The 25,083-nt window shown below is 30.9% G+C and overlaps 3 protein-coding genes and 2 pseudogenes across 3 annotated transcripts; 1 reads left to right on the top strand and 4 right to left on the bottom strand.

The window, feature by feature from the left end:
• LOC110641157 (uncharacterized) lies at positions 1-2,765 on the bottom strand. The gene is made up of 5 exons (XM_021792779.2): positions 2,492-2,765; positions 2,128-2,313; positions 1,192-2,015; positions 314-633; positions 1-217 (listed from the first exon to the last, which is right to left on the bottom strand). Exons 2-5 carry the CDS (start codon positions 2,177-2,179, stop codon positions 76-78), a joined length of 1,338 nt encoding a protein of 445 aa, XP_021648471.2. The 5' UTR covers positions 2,180-2,313; positions 2,492-2,765; the 3' UTR covers positions 1-75.
• Positions 2,766-3,920: 1,155 nt separating this feature from the next.
• On the top strand, positions 3,921-8,628 carry LOC110641170 (protein MICROTUBULE BINDING PROTEIN 2C). Its single transcript, XM_021792799.2, has 5 exons — positions 3,921-4,277; positions 4,431-4,514; positions 6,591-6,947; positions 7,569-7,787; positions 8,250-8,628. The coding sequence occupies exons 1-5, from the start codon at positions 4,050-4,052 to the stop codon at positions 8,475-8,477; spliced, it is 1,116 nt and encodes a 371-aa protein (XP_021648491.2). The 5' UTR covers positions 3,921-4,049; the 3' UTR covers positions 8,478-8,628.
• Positions 8,629-8,756: 128 nt separating this feature from the next.
• Positions 8,757-10,238, bottom strand: LOC110641161 (protein BREAKING OF ASYMMETRY IN THE STOMATAL LINEAGE-like; annotated as a pseudogene).
• Positions 10,239-14,198: 3,960 nt separating this feature from the next.
• LOC110641171 (cytochrome P450 CYP736A12) lies at positions 14,199-16,172 on the bottom strand. Its single transcript, XM_021792801.2, has 2 exons — positions 15,456-16,172; positions 14,199-15,329 (listed from the first exon to the last, which is right to left on the bottom strand). Exons 1-2 carry the CDS (start codon positions 16,161-16,163, stop codon positions 14,502-14,504), a joined length of 1,536 nt encoding a protein of 511 aa, XP_021648493.2. The 5' UTR covers positions 16,164-16,172; the 3' UTR covers positions 14,199-14,501.
• Positions 16,173-22,969: 6,797 nt separating this feature from the next.
• LOC131175245 (cytochrome P450 CYP736A12-like) lies at positions 22,970-24,252 on the bottom strand (annotated as a pseudogene).
• Positions 24,253-25,083: the final 831 nt, after the last annotated feature.

The raw sequence follows: 25,083 nt of genomic DNA, 5'->3' as shown, positions 1-25,083 counted from the left end.
TGGAAAAGAGAACCTGACTTCTTTGCATTATACTTAACAACTCCAACGCTCAAAATAAGAGGGAAAAATTCTAACTCATTTTACGAATTTACAGCAAAGAAGCGCTTTCCAACGTCGGGGCCTATGCAGTTGTCTCCGGGGATCAGTACTTGCCGGCCATCGTATTTCACCAGTTCCTTTAATTCTTACAGGGCTCGCAGGCCATTCTGTGGCCAATCTGAACACATAAAAGCAGAACTCTAAACAATCTGCTCAAGAAGCTTAGGCATAGAGAGTAATAAATTAACTATAGGTAAACAGGTTTAGGAAATACATGGGGAAAGCAAAAGAATGTGCGCTGGCAGTGCTGTTGCTTGAAGGAAGAGAGATGCTACCCCCTGAGTGTTCTATCCGGCCTGAGGGACGATCAGCGTCATTGGAACTGCCTAAAGATTCTCCGTCACTTGAAATTCTTAGGCTTTCGGGGCCTGAGGACATACTTTCAGTTTCAAGAACCTGTTCACAAATTTCTGCTGCACCTTGCATGGATGTCTCACTTTGGATGCCGGCATCGCTTGTTGGGCAGCTACACTCTGCTGCAGTTATGGAAGATAACAAAGGTTTGGACAATGCTCCTTCCCCCTCCCTTTGAACCTATAATTTCTAAATTAATCAGAAACAGGAATTTGATAGAAAATGTGACACAGGCCAAGCATCTGTCAATGATCAACTTCTGGTGTATTTGTTCTGTGTCAGCAACAAAATGAAATTTCATGATAGAGAGATGAATTAATTGGCATGAAAGTCATCCCAATAATTTCCTGAATCATCAGGCACCAGCTATAGCCACTCCTGTAATTTAATATTCCGTATACAGATACCCCACATTATATACTAATGATTCTAGCAACAGGTCATGGCAGAAGTTTTTTTTTTTTTTTTGGTGGTAATTGAGGTTCAAGTTTTAATCTTATATGTAGTTGTCATATCAAACGTGCCAATTTTTTAATACTACATCTAATAAGAAGAAGACCTAGGAAGTAGTATTAAAAATTCCCTAAGCAGCAATTTCTGAAAGCTGAAACCAAACGCCTTGGCAATTGAATATGAAGAAACTTTTCCTAACTATTAATAAGTGCTATTTGCAAATAATTTCCAAATCAGATTTTTTTTTAATCCATATGTCCAATGAGAAAGCTTGAGACTTCTTACCCCTTTGATTAACTGAATTGCTCGTGCAATCTTTTCAACAGAATTATCAATTGAAATCACAGGTCTTCCTTCTAAATCTTCTTCATCTTCCATTATCAACCTTCTGTAACCATGTTGCTCATTTTTGCAGTCGTCATCTTTTACCTCTTCGGATAGGTGAATTGCGTGTACAATCGTTTTAGCATGATGATCAATCAAAACATCATCCCGTTCATTGAAATCATCATCATCATCTTCTTCTTTTTCTTCTTCTTCCGTCAGGAACCTTTTGGAATTATGTCGCTCATTTTTGCAGTCATCTTCTGCTATGAATTTCAATTCATTTGCAATGCATGACAACCTTTCCAGAGTTTCTTTGGTTGAGTCGCTACTTTCTGAGTCAGAGTTAAGTATGGAAGAGAAGTTATAATGGCCCAATTCATAATTTTCTGTCAAAACTTCATCCTGGCAAAGTGATTCCTTGTCTGTCAAAATATCCTTGAACAGGTCATAACTGCTATCATCCAAGAAGGCAACCATCTCTGGACTGTCATAGTCCTGCAGATCTCTTTTTAAATAAACCTTCTTCCTTCCTTTGCTTCCTTCTGATTCACTGGAGGAACTCATAGCATATCGTGTTCCATTTGATGAATCGTCCGAAGACCTGAAACCATCAGATCCATTTCGATTCCTGAGCACTCCATGCCCCTTCTTTCTGTTAGTTTTTAATTTAATACTGTTATTCTGAATGAATCCTTTCAGCTCCTTAGAGTTATCAATGAATTCGAAAGACTTGTAAACAGGGAAATCATTCAAGTTCAAACGCCCGCCAATGGACTCAATGCCTGTGAGTGATATTCAAACATTGTCATCATTCTTTTATCTCGGTGCCTATGTAATCTAATTTAGATCGGATCTTAAGCTTGAAGAGTTTATGTGATGCAGAGAAAGTCATACCTGGCTTTTCATCGGCATAAATCATGTTCAATTCTCTTATAAACTGGAACATTTTTTATGATGCGCAATTTCCCTCCTCATGAATCAATCTTGAATATCTCATTCTTTTCGAGGTTCACTTCAAGAACTTGTACATTTGAGGACATTGGCAATCTTGATGCTTCAGGAGACGATTTGCATTCACACCTGAACAAAGAATTAATGGATTGTTAATGTGGAGCCTGGTAATCCAGCAAGTTTCTTGCATTTCTGAGGAGCAGGCTTTCAAACCCATTTTAATTCAATGAGTTTAAAGCATGAAAATAAGAAAAAGAAGGAAAAAAGAAAAAAAAAAAAAGAAAAGAGATGAGACCAGAAAACTCACATTGTTTGTTTGTTTGCAGAAATCAGTCATATCAAGTATCCTTTTTCCTCAAATTGAAAGATATGGCATCTCCTGCATTCACCAAATCAAGAAATTAAGGAGTTGAAAAAGATTGGAAAGCAAGAACCAATTGGCATTCACAAGAAAGAAAGAAGCAAGGTTTCTTGTTCCCATCAAAAAACTGCACGTCTGGGGGGATGACGCATATGAGCAATAAAAAACCCCCTAATCCAGAAAAAGGGAATTGTGCATATATAAAACTAGTTTGGTAGTTGTTAAATTGTTATACTTAAATCATCAAATGTCAAAATAAACTCACAAATTCAATGGTTGAACATGTCAACCTGTCTTCCAGGGGCCAACCATAATTGGACTAGGATGTCCATTTTTGTCAAAAACAGTTACCAGCTGATCTGTATCAAATGCATCTTGACCCTTATTTCCTTCCAAACCACCCACCCTTCCACCATTGATTGAACCACAATGGTCCACTTCCCAAAAGCCCTTAGAGCCCTTCACTTACCCTTAAGCTTCTTGCTGGCTACTGCAAATCCCCTTGTGCCCTTTCATCAAAAATAGAAAAGTACAACATTGTACATGGTTTTGGTTATGAGATGTACGTCTACCTTCCATCAGTATTGCAGACTGAGACTTCCAATCACACCCCATAAAGCCGCTGCAGTTCTATTTAAACACGACTTTTTTCTTTTGTACTTATCACATCTACCGACTTGCCATTGGAAGGTTCTAATCAACCTTCTAACATTATGCATTAGTTCATTTCACTTTTATTTGTTTATTTTTAAATTATTTTATCTACAATTATATATAATTTTTATAAAATTAAGTAGTATTAATTTTTAATTTTATATTTATATTTACTAAAAATAACAATTATTATTCAATTTCTTACTCATTTTATTACTTACTAAAAATAATAATTATTATTCAATTTCTTACTCATTTTATTACCTTTCCTTAATTGGAAGACAAAAATAATAATTTAGTCAAAATGAGGGAAGCAGTACATTGTTGTGTTTTTTATTTTTAAATAGATATTTTTTATATATTATATTAGTTGCATTATGGAATTTGGGGTGATACATGAATTATTTAATGCTCTCAAATATATAATTTTATTTTATATTATGAAATGATTTTTTATTAATTATTTATGATAAATTTTTTTAGTTTTATTTATGATATATTATTAAATAAATTAACATGTAAATTGCAATAAATTATTTCTTTTATTTCATTCCAATATACCATAAATTATTATACTTTTTTTATTTTCAATAATCTAATTTTGATATTTAAAAAAAAAAAATCTAATTTTGATAGAATATTTTAATTGAAAAATGAAGGGGCATTTTTGTAATTCTAAATTTATCTTGCGATCTACTCAGGGGATCCATGTCCTAAAAAGAAGACGAATTTCAAATTTCAGTCAAGCGTTCCTCTGCAAGTCTATCTCTCTCTATCACGTACACGAGCACTTTGCACTCGTTTAATCTACTCATAGTCATAGATAGTTAAAGAATCAAATTCCGAAACGATGTATGATCCTCAGCATTTCGTAGATTTGCAAGAAAATTCCAAGTTTGGGGACCCCAAATCATGGCTCTCCGGCGACGACAACTCTTCCCCGACTCTCCGACGAGTTCAGTCCCAACTCTCCGCCCTCACTTCCACCTCTGCTTCCACCACTGGAGCAGCCGGCAATGTCGATCGCGTCCTCTACGACAATCTCGTTGAGATGGTCCCTCTCGTCGAGTCCCTCATCGTAATTTCTCTCTCCCTCTCTAGTGCACTTTATCTATTTAAGCATAAAAAAACAAAAACCTCAGTTCATTTTTTATGAAGAGACGAGAATTTAGGTTTTAGAGCTAAGCTTATAAGGCAAGTGACCTGCTGTATTGCTTTGAGTATTGTGTAGCATCGGAAAGCCAACAGTTCATTTACACGGCGAGGTTCGATGATCTACACGAAGACGCCTTCCAGAGAATCTTTATATAAAAAGGTTTGATTTCCAATTTTAACTCTTCGTTCTTCACTTATATTTTATGGCATTTGCGTTTTGAATGTTGCAATTTGTTTGTTTTTCTTATTATTAATCCCTCGTCTTGGCATTTGAAGTGGGAGATTTTAGCGGGGCAAGGTGTAAGCTTAAGTTTTCTTGTTAATTTCTAGTACAGTAATATTAATGTAACTCAATATATACGATGAATTAAGTGCATTTTTGGTGGAAAATAATGAAGCCTAATGTAATGTAAAGAAATAAATTTTTAGTTGTTTTTCTATTGAATTTTTATTTTGATTATATTTAATTACATCCTACTGTTAATTTACCATTTTGTTTTCATATATGTCTCCCACTATGCACAATAGACTTGGTGCATTGCAATATGATATTGCTAAAAATCATTCTCTATCAAAAGAGAAAAAGAAGATTGCTTTAAGTAGTTATTCAGCAGCTGTGACAACTTCTGCAAAAACTTTTTCCTTTATTTATCTTCCATAGGAAATGATGAGACGTTAAACAGTTTGTTCAAATGCAGTTGTGTTAAGGGTTGTGTAATAGACATAACCATAAACAGCTTTGCATCACATTTTATCATTTAGGTTTCTCTTCACAACGTATGGCTTTTACTTAGACTTTAAAACCTTACTAACTCTGTCAAGATTCTCTTCACAAGGCATTTGCATTTGGATGGTTTCCAAATATGTTACTTTTCCCTTCATTGGTTGTCTTGAGGAAATCTATCAAGGAAGAAAAACGGTCAAAATTTTGCTATTAGATTTACCACTATAATGATTTGAATTCATTTCATACATCTTGACCCTGAATTATCAGCTTTGTATATGACTTGGGCACATTAAATATGGGGAAAGGTTGCCTAAGCTAGGAATGACAAGCAGATGAAAGGGCTAGAGTAATGGCCTAAAAGAAACGGAAAACAGAATCAAGTGTGGAGTAGTTATATTGTTCGAACTTGGGATTTGCACAATCCTGCACACTTTTTCTGCACTTGAGCTAGTGCCGACTGTTTGTTTTCACAATATGAGAAGTGCTTATGCATGCACACGACTTTAGTTGAGCCAGTTACTGATTCCTTGTCTTTTATTGAGAAAAAAAAAATTAATGATGTTATGTAGTTATCCAAGCTAATAAGGCCATAACATGAGCCCTTCTACATTTTGTATTTGACCTTAATGCTGACATTTTGACTAAATTTACTAAGACAGCTGTATTGTTTGGAAAAAAAAAAGTACCCTTTGTTTTAGTTCTTTGGTATTTGAGGAAAATTTTCTATTGCTGTTTTAGTATCACAAGGTCATTCATTATCACTTTACTACCTTTTTTGGGCTAGTATCATAAAACCACACATGTGTGGTGCCCAAGTCTTATAAAGTGACCTCCCCCCCCTTCCTCCACAAAAAATAAAATAAAAAATAACAAATAAAAAAAATAAAAAAATTGAGACAATTTTATTATGGTGAAAACATATAAAGATAATATTATATTTTTCCAGACATACTACAGGTACCATTAATAAAGCATTTGATTTCACATAACTAGTTATTTTATGCTATAAGAATATTATTTGAATATAATAATAACAGTAATCTTAGTTAAAATGGTATTAAAGTGACAAAAGATGAAGCCTCATGGTACTAAAATGGTGAAAAGGATTTTTCCATCCCTTAGTGTCAAAGTGATAAACCACAAGTATTTTTCTGAACTTTTATATTTTTGTTTTGTGTGCTTTGCATTATGCCAGTGCTAGCAATAACTTGATTAGGCCTTGAATACTGTTTTTATTTATGCCTTGATGCATATATTTCAACAGCAAACAAAGCAAACTTTTTGTAGTTTGTAGAAATTGACCATGTCATATCCTAAAACCTTATATTAAAGATAGTTACATAAACTGAATGCTCAATTTTTCTTTTCTAAATTGTTGTTTTGATGATTACTTGGTCATCAGCGTTCTATTTATGTAATTGGTGATCTTTTTCTTGAGGCAATTTTATTTGCTATATATGGATGTCAATGTTCCAACAGATACTGATCTTGCCCTTTTTATTATTGAAGATAAATGATCCAAAAGAGAGGTATACAACTCAATCTATACCAGCAAAAAAGAAAAAGGAACATGGAGACAAGGACCAAGGTAAGAATGCAGGTAATAATCAAGATGTTGATAGCTTCTCAATCTTTTCCTCGAGGGCTTTGGCTACAGAAAAGGACATAGAAGAGCTAGTCGCATTGAGGGAACAAGTTGAGGATCTGCAAAGGAAATTATTGGAGAAAGATGAACTTCTGAAATCTGCTGAAATTTCAAAGAACCAGGTGAATGTTGTTCATACACAACTTGATGAACTGAAACACCAGGCTGCAGAGAAGGATTCCTTAATTAAGTCTACTCAACTACAACTTTCTGATGCAAAGGTACATAATATCTATCCCTTTGCTGGTCTCATTTATAAGCATGATAAACCTATGGTCATTTGTTACCATGAATAATATTTCTTGCTTATTAATAAACTGTAATGACACATAACAATAATTGTAGATTTGATGATATTATATGATGTGATTGCACTCTAATACTAGTGATTGTAGTCAATTTTGAGATCTTGCAGATTTAACTCCATGGGTGTGAATGCAAAACTTGGATAGTTTATGTGGCTCAAGTTTATGATGCATAACTTTGAGATCAATTTTTGTTTTAAGCAGAACTAGGTGGAACACCGGTTTGAACTTAAGAACCTTGTAATGTTATGCAACTAAAAATAAATGTTCATTTTTTTCTTTTAAAATATAATATATTATAGTTTTCTAAAATATGGCCTTTTCTTTTCATTACATTCCATGCATGGAGAATATTGAATCCTTGAAATTATTTATATCATTCAGATCTTGACCGAGTTATGTCATCCTAGAATGGTGGAAATAAAGCCATATGCCTAAAATGAACTCTCTTTCTATACCCCCCTCCCCTAACAAACCGTCTTGTTGGAAGTCATTTCATTTTGTTAGTAACAGGCTAACTGCTGTAATTTTGAGCAGATCAAGCTTGCGGACAAGCAAGCTGCCCTGGAAAAGATACAGTGGGAAGCAATGACTTCCAATAGGAAAGCAGAGAAGCTCCAGGAAGATCTAGATTCTCTCCAAGGAGACATTTCATCATTCATGGCGTTATTTGAAGGCTTGACAAATAATAATTCCGCAACATATTCTGAAGATTATGATGTCAGACCACGTTATTTAGATTATCTTCCTGATATTGTAAGCACATAACCCCATTTTGTGCATGTTTAATCTGTTTTTGCTTTGGCCATTTACTTTCTTTTTTCCCAGCTTTTTTCCCCCTTCATTTTTTAATACTTGTCATATGGATAATAGTGGGAGAAGGCAAGCAACAATCAAAACATCAGTTCACATATATTATTCACTTTCCACTCTTTGTGCTTGGCATCACCATACTATGGTTTTGTTACCAGCTGTTATTGCCTAGGAAAAGAACTGCTGTGGCTTGAATTTTTAGTTCATGGTTTGTTATAACCAAGTAAAAGGGATCTTATTAAAGAATATGGAAGTTCTTTTTATATATTTATTTATTTATTATTTTATCGTCCACATGATAATAAGACATGTAACTTATTGAGAAAGCTTGTTTGCTTCAATGGCTTCATTAATTTACTTACACTTCTTGGTACAATTTTTCGCTACTAAATCACATTTATACAGGATAATTTTGATGACATGGAGATGCAAAAAATGGAAGAAGCAAGACAAGCTTACATTGTTGCTGTTGCTGCTGCAAAGGAAAAGCAAGATGAAGAGTCCATTGCTGCTGCAGCCAGTGCAAGACAGCGTCTCCAGTCTTTTGTTTTTAGATCCAATAGTATGAATGCTGGTAAGGATTTTTCCAATGGTGGGGTTTCACGAGATTCTTGTGGAGCATTTCTACAGTAGATCCATTTTTTTTCCCAGTTTAAAGGGTTGGCTTGTTTTGTTATTGATATATATTCCACTCAAGATCTCCCTTATCATATTATCTGAACATGGTTTGTTTCCATGGGGGAGAATGTCGTTAATCTATAAAGCACTTGGCATGGTTTGTTTACGCTCTTCCGACTTTTCTTCTTCTCATCTCCTTTTCTCCATGAATTACTTTCTGCTTTCATGTTCTGTTATAAACTAGCTGAAGGATTGCCATCAAAATTGCGAAACGGGCCTTTTAATGGCCATTTTATTTCTCTTTGAATCAAGTTGTGCAGAGCCAATGCAGATACAAATTTCTCTAAAAAGTTAAAAGAGTTTTTTTTTTTTTTAAATATTCATAATTACAAATTTAGTAAAAAGTGTTTGAATTTTTTCTAGGTCATTGAACAAATTCACTGTAACTGTTAACAGATAAGAAACGAAGGGCCTTGGTTCAACTTAACGAACCCTGTTCTAGCATTGCAGAAGATGAATTAGGATTGATTCTGCACTTACCAAGGTAAATTTTATTGGAATTTCAATCAGGAACTTTCAAATTTAGTATAAACAGGAAACATGTAGACACTCGGCAATGGCATAGGCATTGGCAAGATTTCTTACGTTTTTTTTTTTTTTTTTATAAATGGCAATTGAATTATAGAATTCCTATAATTCTATGCTCAAGCCAATCAATCTAGTAATAAAGAACAAAAATTGAGACAGGGAAATGTTCAGATTAGAATCTACAGCACTGAAAACGAGCACGGGTTTGTGCTTCCTTGTGTAGAGGTCCTCTGATTTTGGCATTTGTGAAGGACTCCCCATCAGCTCCCAGTGCAACCAGCAGGTTTTCCAATCATGTTAAGAACCAGTTGCCAGAGCAAAACCATTTGGAATTAGTAGCTTTACTGAATTAACACAAGGTTTCAGCTTACATAGGAAAGGAAAAAGATCCTGCGCTGCTTTCTGATAGATTGGAGTCGCTTGATTCGACAGACACCATCCCACGGTTTTCCATTTTTTCAAATTTATAGCTCTTGCCTCTGGCAACAGAAGGTGACTCCACATCCAGGTGGCTGTTCTGTTCTTCCTCATCCTACCAAGAAGTAGCCAAAAAAATTCAAGCCCCTTTTAACATTGACAAAAGGATTAATACAAAAGAAAATAAGTCTAAACAAGAGAGTATCAAGTCATATAATTTTCAAAACAATGATACAATTTTTCTGCACTAAGGCTGAAACATTAAAATTGCTTCATCTTCTTCCAATGGGTACAGATGACAAACATATGATTACTGTTGATGTTAGTTCTGTGTCTTATTTTGATTTCAAATTTACTTGGCAATCTATCAAATTCAGAGAGCTGATGTACCTCTTCAACAGGAATAAGCCCTTCTCCAATTTTGAGGCAAGTATCAGTGCTATTTGCATTTGACATTTTCCCATGGCTGCTTTCCTGACGGTCTCTGCAACCTTACCGTAATTGAGCTGCATTTCAACAAAAAAAGACGAAGACAAACCAATCTATCTTTCACTTGTTTACTCTGATAAGGTAACTTGTCGAACACCCATAAAGAAGAGAAAGAAAGAGAAACTAAAAGAAAATCCTTGCTAACCTTTCTATTAACAGGCCTTGGACTTGTATTCCCAGAATCAAAGAGCTTCAATGGTTCTTCTGACTTGCCATCTATCACAACATCAACGGCACCATCCTCCTTAAAGCAGAAAACTGTGTTGGGAATCTGCATTGAAAGAATATGAAAGAAAGGCAATGAATTTTACATTATCTAGTTATTTTTATGTGTAAAGCAATCTAATCATTTATATAAGCCTAAATTAAAATGAATTGAATTGTAATTTGACAACACTCTCCCTGAATTTAACACTAGGTAATCTTCATCTTCAAAATGTGGCCAGCAGAAAGAGTCATTTCTCTTATTTTCATTGAAACAGTGTCTATCCTGTGTTAAATCAAGGTTTACTTGTGTCTCATTTCTATACATATTTCGCCTTGACAATTTTTTGTTAGCCCCTCTGCCTCTGATCTCATCCTTCTTGGCGTCAAAAACCATGTTCCTGATGGGTAGTTGAGGCGATGAAGTGCAAACTCTATCTGGGTCGTCATCTGCAAGAAGCATACATGAGAAAATCACTGTGAATTTTGCATAGAAAATTGCCAATAAAGGAAAGAGATGTTGAAGGTATTGTGATCGTTAAAGATTTTAAATTTGAAAAATTAAATACCCTCCTATTCGTATTAGTTATCTGGTTCTAATGACAGGTTAAGCTAGATAAAGGAAGCTCAAGATACCCAGTCCCTGAGTCGCCATCTAATAAACCTAGTCATTGTCCGTTGTGTACACATGGTTAATTCTGTTCACTCTTCCGGGAAAACAGTTTGAGAGGAGAATGGGGAGAAAGAAAAGGAGAGGAGAAGATGAGTTGGGACTTAGCAGAGGGAAATGGCCATTTGAATTTGAATAGGGTACAGCATAAATTGGGGAGTTACACAGGGCAAACACATGTCGATTATGATTCTACACCTGGTAAAAGAAGATACAAATTTAAGTTACAGGGAAATTTAAGTTCATCTCCAACAGGAACCGTCTTTTTGCTAGATTTTCAAAGTAAGTAAAGAAATTTTGCTTCCCATTTAGATACGTCTCCAGTGGTTTTGGAAACTAATTTGTCCAATTGTTGAATTTTCATTATGTTGAAGATTAGCACCTAATGCATAGCCCGGGCGCTGATTAAAATACTATTGGTCAACTATTTCTTAAGCCTTTCTTTTCTTTTCTTTTTTTTTTTTTTGTCAAATGAGACAAATGCACCTATAGGGGAGTATAGGAGTTACTGTACCAACACTTACACACAGGCAATTACTGACTGGGAGGAGCCTTAACACATACCTATAAACTCACACACACACAGCCACAATCGATATGGGAGCCCGAAGACTCAATACTGAGCACGCCTCACATGAAACCTCAATCAGACTACATCAGCCAACTCAAACCGGCTTAAGGCCTACCATGTTTTTTTGTCGAAAGAGACAAACGCATACACACGAGAGTATAGGTGTTGCTATACCAAAACTCACACCTAGGTAATTATTGACTAGGAGAAACCTTAGTACATGCCTATAAACTCACACAGACACGTAGCCACAATTTTTTGAAGATGGAGAAAAGTGTAAAAGTCATAAAATTATTCTTGGATTCTCGTTTAAAATTTTATTTTAAATTTGATTTCAGAATCTCTCAAATCAAAGAGTTTAAAATTGAAATTCTAATTATTTTTATTTATTAATTAAATATTTTAATATAAGATAAAATAAATTTTTATGTATTCACACTTTATGTTTGAATGGAAGGAAAGAAAATAATGGGAGAAAAATAAAAGAATGTAATGATTAGAGAGAAAAATAATCTTCTTGTTTTATGTTTAGATTAGGAGGAAAAATATTGAGAGAATTTTTTTTTTAATAATAAAATTACATTTCTCTCTAAATGTTCAAAAAAACATAAAAAATATGGAAATATTTTGATAATTTTAAATATTTTTCTCTCACTTTTTCTTCAATTTTGAGAAAGAATGAGTGTAAAATCTAGTTCTTATTTCTCTTTCAGAATTTTCTTTTCCTCTCATTTTTCTTTTTAGCCAAATATTGATAAGTAAAAAATAAAATTATTTTCCTCCCAAATTTTCTTTCATCTCTTATTTACCTTCAATCCAAATGCAATGTAAATTTAGTGGATATTCAGGTGTGGGAATGTACTAGAAATATAAGAAGATGCGACTTGTGAGTGCCTGTGGTGATCAGTAAGTGTATTACATGGTTATTTTATTTTACAAAAAATAAAATAATTATAAAATTTTATAATTCATCTTTTAAGATTTTTGGTAAATTATTATTTTTTTAAAATAATTAATTATATAAATTTTATTAGCTTAACATAAAAGTAAAGTTTTTTTTTATGTAAAAAATATATAATATTTAATGTGTGGTTTTTACGTGAATTAAAATTTTTTTAAGTTACTATACCTCATTTAATATTATCTAGAATTAATATTTTTTTTATATTATACATGAAGAAATTTTAATTTTTCTTATTAAGGTAATAAATTTTTTATAATTAATTAATTAAAAATAAAAAATTATTTTATAAAAATCTCATGAAATGTTTTATAATGAAGTAATTTTATTTTATATAAAATTAAGTAATCATAAAAGGTAATTGATGAATATGATGTTATTTTCTTTTTATCATTTTCTTAAGAAAAAATTAAAAAAAAAAAGAAAAAATATATATATTTATATACTCAAATTCTCAAAAACTCTTGGAAAATAATCACCACCGTGGAAAAAAAAAATTGAAAAAGCCATTGACGTGGAAAAAAAATGGTAAGCTGGCGCAGAAATCCACAGCCAGCCGTTCTTCTAGAAAAGTAATTTGTTTACGTAACCCCGTCTTCACATAGCAATGCCGTCTTAATTTTTTTTTTTTTTTTAATTTTACGAACATTTGTAGAGATAATCATTATCATTTTTTTTTATTATTAAACATCACAAATTTTTCTTTAAATATATTTATTCAATTTTTTTTAAAACATATATTTATTTTATTATATTATATATTTTGTATATCAGTTTTAGAAAACAAATATAGAAAAGGAAAAAATAGTTTTTAGTTTTTAAAAAACAAAGATAACAAACGAACCCTAACTTTAAACACCACAAGTGATTCTGTATAACTAAGCAACAAGGCTTCAAATTAATTAAATTGCTATCAACTTATGTGCAGTTTAAGGAGCAAGAAACTACATGGTAACATAATGTTGAGATTTTAATTAAATGCAAATGGATTCATCAGTACTCCCTCTTTGCCATTTTAAGTGATATTTTAAAAAATATTTTATTTATTTGCCTTTCTAAAAAATAAAAAAAATATTTTTAATACAACTGGCATCTTTCGTGGCTGTGCTACAATGACTATGTCAGGCCATAGCTCAGATCATTATGTTTTCATTTCAGATCATTATATCATATATAATTTATATAAAGTAATTTATTAGAATTACAAAATAATATAATTATCAATCAATTAAAAATTATTTTAAAATATATATAAAAAATAAAAAAGTAAATTTTAATTCTTTTTTTTTATAAATATAATTCATTGAATGATTGCCTTATTGATAAAATTACAAAATAAATGAATATTATATATAATTTGAATAAAAAAAATTGTTAGAAGTTAATAAAAAGAATAACTATGTAACCACTACAAACTAAAAATGGAAAAACATTATAATAGTATATTAATTTTAATTTATGTTAAATTAAAATTAATTATTTATAATTTTGAATAGTAAATTAATATTATTTTTAATTATATTTATTTATAAAAAAATTTAAAAACAAAACCAATTAATGATGATTCATTTTATTCATTGTAACAAAGATTAGTGGGAGTTGTTAAGAATTGGGAGGACCATGGCCCTTATCAGGTTACAACATAACTCTGACATTTTAGGGTAGATTTATAATTTTTTTTTTTATAAAATTATGTTTAATCCAAATATTTGCTAATTGAATTTACTATGAATTATATATATATATATATATATATATATATATATATATATATATATATATATATATATATATATATATATATATATGGGGAAGACTTATTTTGGCTGCCAGATAAACGAAGTCAAAAACAAAATGATGTTACTCAATGCATCCGACTCATGGATTGACGCTGCCCTTCTTCTTCAGTGCGTCCAGTTCAAATCAACTACGCAAACGTATCAGACTAGTATATCACAACTTACAAGTTTACAACTACAGCGAAAGCAGAGCGATGCGAATAGCAATACAAATGGCTATGCTATAATAGTTCGGAGTTTAAACCTTCAGAGATTTTTTCCCTCAACGCAGGTGCTCTTATTGTTATTATGTAGCACCTGTCCTCTGAGGTTCTGAATTAGACAATAGAGATAACTTTAATTAAGGATGTTTTACAGGTAAGCGATATGTTGGCACAGCAGAAAGGTGAGTTGCTCTTAGCGTTGTTAGGGCATATTTCTCAGTCATGTCCAAATCATAAGGGAACACGAGTTCCCAATTAAAGCAATGCACTAGTTGAGCCACAACAAGTCGAACATTCGTTAATCCCAGTAGCATCCCAGGGCAGCCTCTACGTCCTGAGCCAAATGGGATAAGCTGAAAATGGCGTCCGCGGAGGTCTATGCTTGTATCTTTGAATCTTTCTGGGAAAAATTCTTCTGCATTATCTAACCACGCATTGCAGTCTCTCCCAATAGCCCACGCATTTACAAGAATTCTTGAATTCTTGGGTATATGATATCCATTTACGGTGATGTCCTCCACGCACTTGCGTGGAATCAAGGGTAAAGTTGGATGTAGCCTTAAGCTTTCTTTCACCACCAAATCCAAATAAGTTAGCTTTGGCAAATCTGTCTCGTCCACCATTCTATCCAATCCAACAACAGTTTCTAATTCTTGTTGGAGGCATTTCATGACTCGTGGGTGCCTTAGGAGTTCTGAGAATGTCCACTCAATGGAAGAGGTGGAAGTCTCATATCCACCTACGATTATGTCTTGTATAATAGCCTTGATACAAGTTCGATCAATTACGTAAGCTGGGTCATCACCATTGGAATTCTTGGTTTGGTTCATCAAAGAAAGCAACGCATCGATGAAATCCTTTTGTTCCTTTGTTTGCCAACGATCATCTTGTTCATGGTCATCGATAATCTTCTCTAGCACTTTGTCCATGTCCTTTCTATATGCCTTCATACGTCGTGTCAATCCCTGTACACAATTTAAACAATTATTATTAGCAATTAAACTAATGATAATCTGATATTTTGAAAATTAATAGCCGGAAACTAATTTCACTTGGACATATTATAAATAATTATATGAAAAATTAAATACCTGAAGGTCAAGCGCTCCAAGAAAAGGAACGTAATCAGCAATATTCACAGCCCCAACCAAGTCCAAGGACTCCTTAATAAGTGACCTTAAGTCGAATTTATCATTCCTACGTTTTCCAAATATCATCCTGCAAATCAAGTTCTCATTCATGTCTCCAACCTGCTCACTAACATCCACCAGCTCCTGAACCTCAGCGGCCTTTTTAATCGTCTCCACCAGCAAGTTTAGCTCTTCCTTTCTCATAGGTGCGAAGGACTCGACTTTTGATCCACTAAGAAGATGCAGTGTGCACACTTTTCTAACATTGCGCCAGTAAGGACCATAATCATCAAAAATCATGCCCTTAGCACCGTAGGACAAGTAATGGGAAGCTAGGATTTGGGGACGATTAGCGAAAACGGTGTCGTGGGTTTTAAGGAATAGCTCAGCTGCTTGAGCTGATGATACCACAACGGTTTCCACTTTGCCTAGTCTCAAGAACATGATGTGACCATATTCTTTGGCCAAATGATAAAGGCTTTGGTGTGGTCGAAAGCCTAGCAAGTGCAGGTTGCCAATGATGGGTAGAGCTCGGGGACCTGGAGGTAGTTTTGGGTCATCTTTTTCATGGTGTTTTGGCCACCGTAAGGCAACGCATAGAATGCAAATGAAAGGCAAGAGAGATGCAATTAGCAGAAGCAAGACTATGGCTGATAATATATTAGACATTTTATGGCTTTTGTTTAAGAACTATGTGATGGGAAGAACCAAAGAAGGCTATTTATATGTGTATCAGAGTGGACAAGTATGCATTTGGAAAACGGAAACGAAACCACTTGGAATGCAAGTATGCAACAATAAATTAAATGTATCCCGTGCAGAAAGGGTTTGATTAAGACATTATTTGGTTTCCACGAAAATGTTTCTTAATTACATTATATTGCATTTTGTTAATTAGTAGGGACCTAGTCAACTTACAAGAATTTCTTCTACTTAATTAAAATTCTTAGATCAGTAATTGATTTATATTAGTGATATCAGACAAAGGGAGATTATTATCCAGACTCAGTTTATCATGTATTTAATAAATAAGTTTACTATATATTTTACGTCAATGTGACATTTCTATATTTTTTAATTATTAAGTAAATGAACCCACTTTTAATTTATTTACAAGAAGCAATAGAATATGAATTAATAATTAATTTTTTCCTTAATCTGGCAATTGATTAAGTTCTAGAACTTGATTATTATGGATTAATTAAGTTTTATTATTAACCTTGGATTAAATTAAATTTTTTCAAGTTTTTCCTAATTTCTTTTATAATCGAATTGGCTCTTATCAATTTTTTTTTAGACAAAAGACTCTGTATACATTATTTAATTATTAGATAATAAACTTAAATAAGGTAAAAACTAAGCCAGGAAATTAAATTTCTCAATATTCTTAAGTAATACTAAAAATTATAAAATAAACTTATTTAACTCACTCATTAAAACTAATAAATTGAAGGAAAACTTTAGAAGCAAAACCTATTTTAGACGTTCTCCTATTGACCTCATTTGCTCGTAAGATCTTGGATTTGGTCCAACACACTGATTTGGAAGTATGCATGGACTTGGATTTTTGGCCACTTTGCAAAGTCTACATTGCCCTTAAAATGATGTTCAAGTTTCTAGATAATGGTGTGTAACCACAACAATTATTTTCACATCTTTAGTTATACGTTTCCTTCACTCCTTTTCCTTGGTTTTGATATGAATGGAATGGAAATTTTTTCCCCACGCCAAAATATTTAAATATCCATAAATAAAAAATTACATATATGTATTTTAATATGGAATCAAGTGCTATAATTTTAACTAAAATGGCAATCAAGAATTGATTAACTGTATACATCTAGATGTAAATAAAAATTTAGAACATATTAATACTAATAATTAATCTTTCTTCCACTTAAGTAAGGCGATGGATTTATATAATTAGCTATCATAATCATCACCGTTACTTAACTTTTATTAAAACTCAAAACTTAAATTCTTATAGCAGTAAAGATGATTTTAATATCTTTAAACTAATATTCGTTGATAAATTTAGCATTAATTCAAGATTAAACTAAAAGAGAAGAATATTTTAATATTGATATTTGATTTTTTCAAAACTAATTAATTGACAAATTAGACTACAATGCATCAAATTATTTCGAATAAAAAAAAATAAAAAAGAGTGTGAAAAGTAAAGTGTGCTATTGTAAAATAATATATATGAGAAAATAGAGTTTTATATTAGTGGAATAAAGTGAAGATGTGCAATTCATTTAGTCCAATTCCTCCACTTAAAAATTTTAAGTGTATCGGAAGCCTATCGACTAGTTTTAGTTGGATGGCTATTTTCTAAATTCAATTCTATTAATAAATATTTTACTTAGATATTAAAAAATATAGCCTTCTGTAGATGGGAGATGGAATAATTAAGGAAAAAAGTTTTAAAAAGTCCTTGAACTATTTATCAGGGAACAAATAAGTCCAAATCTAAGTTTTAGTTTAAACGAGAAAAAGACTCGTAAATTTGAATATGTGGCATTTGGCAAACAAACCATATCGAGGTATCTGAATTCAAGAGAGGGTTAAATAGGTCATTTTACTGTAATTAATAACAGTAAAAATTAGTCCTATAATAATAATAATAATAATAATAATAATAATATATAAGTAGTTTAAAAAATAGAAAGCAAATAAAAAGAAAAAAAAAGGAAATATTAATTAATTGATGATATAATTATTCTAAAAAATTAAAATTAACATAAGTTAAATTATAATATAATTTTTGTAAGGCATCTTGAGTCATTTGAGAGATTAATAAATTATTGTAAAATTATTTTATTCAATAAGTATTTTTAAATGGTATTTTAAAAATTACGAAATTTTTATTATTAAGTTATAATAAATTTAAATTTAAAAAAAAATTAATAAATATTTTTAATATAATAATTTTTTTTTGACATAATTATAATTATAAACATACTGTTTATACCCCATGTAATTTGCCCACTCAAGATCACAAATTTTGTCTCACTATGGATTGATTGTCTCATGAAGACAAAAGGGGCTGGCTTTGAGTGCAAATTTTTGTATTCATCTGAGTTGGGTTTAGGCGACTTTGAGGGCTGAAAGTTAAATATAATTGCAAAGTTGTCATTTTTCTGTTCTTAACAACAGCAAAATATTACTCACTTTTAGATATATAAAAGCTCTAAAAGTCGGTGTTACAGATATTATTATTATTTATTTATTTTTTAATATAATTAATAAATAAAAAAATTTATGTTAAAAATATATTCAATTTTATTTTATAATAATAATATAACTATTATACTTAGAAATTACAAGTAAAATTATTTTTTTAATGATTATTAAAATCATTTAATCAATTTAAAAGTAAATAAAATTCAATTATTAGTTACTTGTAAACTAATTTACATATTTAATTATGAGTGAATAATATTTGCTTTTAATCAAATAAATCGAACTAAACTCCTTAATTTAATAATTCAATTCGATTTTTAAAATAATTCAGTTCGATTCGATTTTACATTTTAAGAATTTTGATTATTTCGATTTGGTTCAATTTTGAAGAGGAAAAAATTAATTGAATCAAACTGAATTTAATTGCTTTATTTATTTTTAAATTGATTTATTTTTATAAAAAATTTATGAATTATATATAATTTTATGTATATAAATTGTTTAATTTCATTGATTAATGGTTATTAGATTCAAACAAAGATCAAACTCAGATCAAATAATTTAAAAATAAATCTAAATTAAAAAATCAATCAAAACTCAAAAATTGATCAGTTTGAATCGAATCAAACCAAAATAGAGCGGTTTGCTTCAATTTATTTTTTATTCATTTCAGTTTGGTACGATTTTTAAAATATTATAATTCAGTTAATTCAATTTTAATGATTCGATTTGGTTCGGTTCGAATCAAATGCTTAGCTCTATATTTAATATACTGAACAACTCTAAATAAATATTATGAAAAACTTTATAGATATTATTTTTTAATGTTTTTTACATAATAATAATTATATTATTTTTTTAAAATAGTGGTTTATAAAAAGAAAAAGATAGTGTAAGTAATATTAGTAAAATAGATTAACATGATATGAAATTTTGATATTTTATTTATATAATATTAATGTATAAAGTAAAAGTCATTATATCATAAAATAAAATTATCAATAATAATAACTAATGTAAATTTAATAAGGAAACAAAATAATAAAAAAAATTAAAATAATAATAACAAAAAAAAGGAAAAAGAAAAATTAATTTAAATTTATGTACTTTAAAAAATAAAAGGATAAAATAAAATTATCAATAATAATAACTAATGTAAATTTAATAATGAAATAAAATAATAACAAAATTAAAATGATAATAAAAAAAAGAAAAAAAATTAATTTAAATTTATGTACTGTAAAAAGTAAAAGGATAAAATTGGTCTTTAACTGCTCCTTAAAAACAGTAAAAAGATTGTTTGTTTTAGTTATATACAAACATAAATAATCGCGGCATGCTGAGGGTTAACACGACAAACATAACACACACATATATATATATATATATTATGTAGAGTTAAATAATTAAAACATATTATATTAATATAAAAACACTTATAACTATATTATAATCAATGATGATAATAAAAATAAATCTTCTTAAATTAATATATAAAATTTAGAAAAAGAAAAAAAATATTAAATGAGAGTGACTAATTTTATTGAATATTGGATTACCTATTTTTTTAGTTTACATTGGCAGAATCTCTGCTTTTATTTTTAAGAACATCTTTCTTTATTTTTTATCATTAAATATAAATTTAATTAAAAACAATTATATAAACTTTTTCAATGATATAAATATTGTTAGAGTATATAAAAATTTAGTTAAATACTTATTTTATTATAATTTTGTTGAAATTTAATTATTATTTTTAAAATTTAAAATCCTTTAAATGTCTTCTAATTTTTTTTATCAACTCATTCATGATTTATTTTGTATTATAATTATTTTTTGGATACAATTGGGTCTAATTGGGACTCTAACTCGAAACTTAAATAGCTCTAGATAACTAAGATAAAGACACTGATTGTATTATAATTTTTTTTATTATATAATCATATTATATAATATTAATAATATAGTTATTTTTATATAGATAAATTTATATTTAAATAAATAGATATAATTTTATAGCTCTAATTTTTGAATATAGGGTGAATGTGATGGTCTTTTTTCACGATTTATTATTTTGAAAATATCCAAAATGAATGATTGAGAGTTTAAATAAAAATACAAAAATATTTAATACAATTATTACAATATAAGTTGATCAAATATATTTTTAACTTTAAAATATATTAACTTAAATATAAATCAATCAGTAAAGCATATATTATTAATTTTTCTTTGAAAGCATGCGAATATGGTAAAAGCATATCGTATTATATTGGTTAGTGAATTAACATTTTAAGGTGCCTATACTAATTTTTTTTTTTTTTTACTTTCAAATCATGAGATCAATGCTGAATATGCTCTGCTAAATTATATGTTATCTAAAAGTATTAATTTTTATTCACAATTTAATTTTTTTTTATATAGTTTTCAAATTGCATGTTCTATAATTTTATTACTATTTTATAATATAACTTTTTAATTTTCATTTATCATGACTTATTTATTTAAAATAAAATTAATAATATAATATTATTTTTATCTTTTAAAATATATTATTTAGATTGAAATATGAGATGAATTTTTGTACGAGAATGAGAATATCTCTACCCGTAGTTTGCCCACGTGTATGCGTGTGTGTGTATATATATATATATATATATATTACATATATATCCTCCCAGGCATGCTGGATAATAAAAAAGAGGAAAATTGTAATTTTACCGTTACTAACCTTGTTTGTTTTAGTAATATATAATAATAATAATAATAATAATAATAATAATAATAATAATAAACCCAAAACTTTTTATTTAAGGCCAGATTAATCCAACTTCTGTCAGAATTCAGTCAAATGAGTTACACAGTGAGTGTGAGTTAATTATAATAAAATATAGTAATGTGCCATAGAAAATCACCTTCGACGTAATGCAGCACATGTAGTTCTACAGGATGTAAAAAACCATTAAATTGAAGCACACAAACTTGAAGCTCTAAATTTTCTCAGAACTTTTTTTTTTTTTTTTTTTATGTTACTCGAGTACTGTATTATGATGAACTATTTAGGAAAGATTCACCCCCTCCAATCCTCTATTTGGCTTCACTGCATCAACATTTTATTTGTCATCACATGGAAGAATATGTTTGCGGGCCATTTTTAGCTGATTCGACAACTTTGATGTTTAACTGTCTTGTTCTAATTAGGGACAAATTATTGAAAATAATTAAAGTATTTACTTTGTTTAAAAAAAAAACAGTTATCTTATGCTCCTGTTTTTAGCTTTTCATTTCTTTTTTCTTTCCTCCCCTGTTTTGCTCTGTTTTCTCCTACCACAACAGAGTAAGCTTGCAATTTTTTTTTTTTTTTTTTACTTTAACACTTGTCATCCCATGTAAATTTGTGTGTTAAGCCATTACAGTTAGAGGACTCGCATAGACCCAGTAGCTATATTAGCTTGACGTAAACGTGTGCCTTTACCTTTCTAAAGCTTTTAACCAGATGCATTGCTTCTCGTAGCTGCAAATGGAACTTGCTTCCAACCACAAACTTCTGAGCAACTGAAGAGGTGCCAATTTCTGCAAGGAGAGGTATCAAATCTAGCTAAGGGAGAGATTCTTATGCTGCATAAAGGGTCCATGTCAACGAGTGCTTGGGTTATTGCAGTAAAGAATGATCTGGCAAAGCTGCAGTTAACTTCTCCCGTGTGCAGTAGCAGGGGAGAGAAGATAGTGCTCAGTCGAGAATTGAGAAGCATACGGGTCTTTTTGGTTGGGGCATGATTTAGGCTGGAATAACCCTTGATGTTCCACCATGCCCCCTTTGAGTAATTATAATTTGCTTGGCTTTGTCGCCTACGTTTGCTCCAGGTATGCATTCTTCTCATTGTCAAGATAAACTGTTTCTGTTATTGCCTAATCATGTAACTATATAATAAAGGTGCTAATTATATTTTTTCATCAATTTGTTATGTCTTTGCACAAACAACAGTTTGCAGCTGGATTTTAGACCTGCATATATAATGGAGGCGATCTTTCTTCTGAATTGCATAGGTGGTGCAATTGCAGTGTTGATTTTAAAATTCTCATCATTCAAAGGGAATTAATTAAGATTAATTTTTGTAAGCTAGAAAAACAAGACAAAATCTCATTAACAAAAGCGAAATGCAAACCAGTTCAAAGACTCGCAATAGGCATGGCTAGTGGTACAAAAATCCAAAAATTATTATTGGAAATTAAAATATTATTTAGCACATTTTAATTTATTTATGAGAAAGCCAGTGCATCAAGCTTATAAGAAATTATAAAATACAACCATGATATGCATTTAATTATAGACATTGATTAACAGAATTAGAATAATTCATCCTTCTTTCCTAATCACATGCCATCCAATAAATTCCTTCAATTTAATTTCTATAATCAACCTTTAATGAGGTTTTAACTCTTAAGCATCTTTAACACGCAAGCGAAATTTTGGCACCGCAGAAAAATGAGTAGCTCTTGGCAATGTGAGGGCATATTTCTCAGTCATGTCAAGGTTCACAAGGTAACACACCCTCAGGGAGCTTCCAATCAAAGCAATGCACCAATTGCGTCACAAGAAGTCCAACAATGGTCAATCCGAGGTGAATTCCAGGACACCCCCTGCGACCAGAACCAAATGGAATAAACTGGAAATGTTGTCCACGCAGGTCTACACTTGCAATCTTGAATCTTTCTGGGAAAAATTCTAGTACAGTATCTGACCACGCATTGGGATCTCTCCCAATCGCCCAAGCATTCCCAAGAATTCTATATTTGTACGTAATATGTTGAGAAATATATATTCATACGTACCTGAAGGTCGAGTGCTCTAAAAGAAGGAACATAATCTGCAATATTCACAGCTCCAACCAAGTCCAAGGACTCTCTAATGAGAGGCCCTAAGTCGAATTTACTATTGCTACTCCGTTGCCCAAATACCATCATGCAAATCAAGTTCTAGCTTAGCTCCGCAACCTGCTCACTAACATCCACCACCTCCTGCAACTCACTTTATCGACTCTACCATCAATTTTTGCTCTTCCTTTCTCAAAGGTGCAAGGGACTCGATTTTTGCTGCACTAAGAAGCTGCAAAGTACACACTTTTCTAACATTTCGCCAATAAGGACCATAATCATAAAAAATCATGCCCTTGGAGCTGTAGGACAAGTAATGAGAAGCAAGGGTTTGGGGACGGTTCGCGAAATCTGCATCGTAGGTCCTAAGGAATAGCTCAGCTGATTGAGCGGATGATACCACAACAGTTTCCACTTTGCCTAGTCTCAAGAACATGATGGGACCATATTCTTTGGCCAAACGGTACAGGCTCTGGTGCGGGAGGGTGCCTAGCAAGTGCAGGCTGCCAATGATGGGTAGAGCTCGGGGACCTGGAGGTAGTTTCGGGTTTTCATTTTTGTGGTGTTTTGGCTACCGTGAAGCAACACATAGATTGTAAATGAATGGCAAGAGAAATGCAAACAGGAACGAGAGTATGGTCATGGCCAAAATTGTAGTAGACAATTTTTTTTTCCTTGCTTGGAAAAAATTATACATGGGAAGGGGGTATCTATATGCATGTTGGCGTACTCTGACAAGCATATAGATGAAGAAAATGTAAGCTTTAAGCAGAGCTGAGTTGAAATCTCGCTGTCAGCAGTCAGATAATGGTCTGGTATCGGAAATAATAATAATAATAATAACTTTCGCTTATTATTAACTAAGCTTTTGACGCGGCATTATATTCTTCTAACTTTATAATAATAATAATAGAAAAGATTATGGGAATAAAATCCATATATCCTACGAAGTTATGTATTCTAAGTGATCCAATTAAATGTAGAAAGTGTGGAAATTGCACAAATTTCTTTTTATTGTCTTCTCAAGGACGAACATATGGAAACTTCATATTTTCTTGTTCTTAGTCCATAGCCAATGGAATGCAAATAATACCTTCTGTAATCGCTTCCTCTGAATTCCAGACCAATAATGCAGGAAAGTCATAGACACCGAAAGATATTTAAAGCAAGGTATATATATATATATATGTCCACTTTATGGGAGAAGATCCATTCTAACACATAATTACCACACAACATTTAATTATTAGATTATTAATCTAATAAGTGTCAATATTTAATTAAAGCAATTATGCTTGCTGCGTGTCAGTTCATTAGCGGGTTTTTTGAATTCGAATTCACTAAAGTATATAACAACTAGTCAATCAAATTTAATTGAATGATATTAAAATTATTTTTAAAGTTTCTAATTTAAATTTTAATATAAACAAATAAAATAAAATATATAATTTATTTTTAATTAAAAAATATAGGACAAAAAATTTTTAAAAAAAATTAAGATTTTAGTATTTTTTAAAATAATTGTGCT

Source organism: Hevea brasiliensis, chromosome 17 (genome assembly GCF_030052815.1).
Source record: "Hevea brasiliensis isolate MT/VB/25A 57/8 chromosome 17, ASM3005281v1, whole genome shotgun sequence".
NCBI classification, from domain to species: Eukaryota; Viridiplantae; Streptophyta; class Magnoliopsida; order Malpighiales; family Euphorbiaceae; genus Hevea; species Hevea brasiliensis.
Note: the sequence above shows the minus strand (reverse complement) of the source record. Positions and strands in the feature narration are given on the sequence as shown.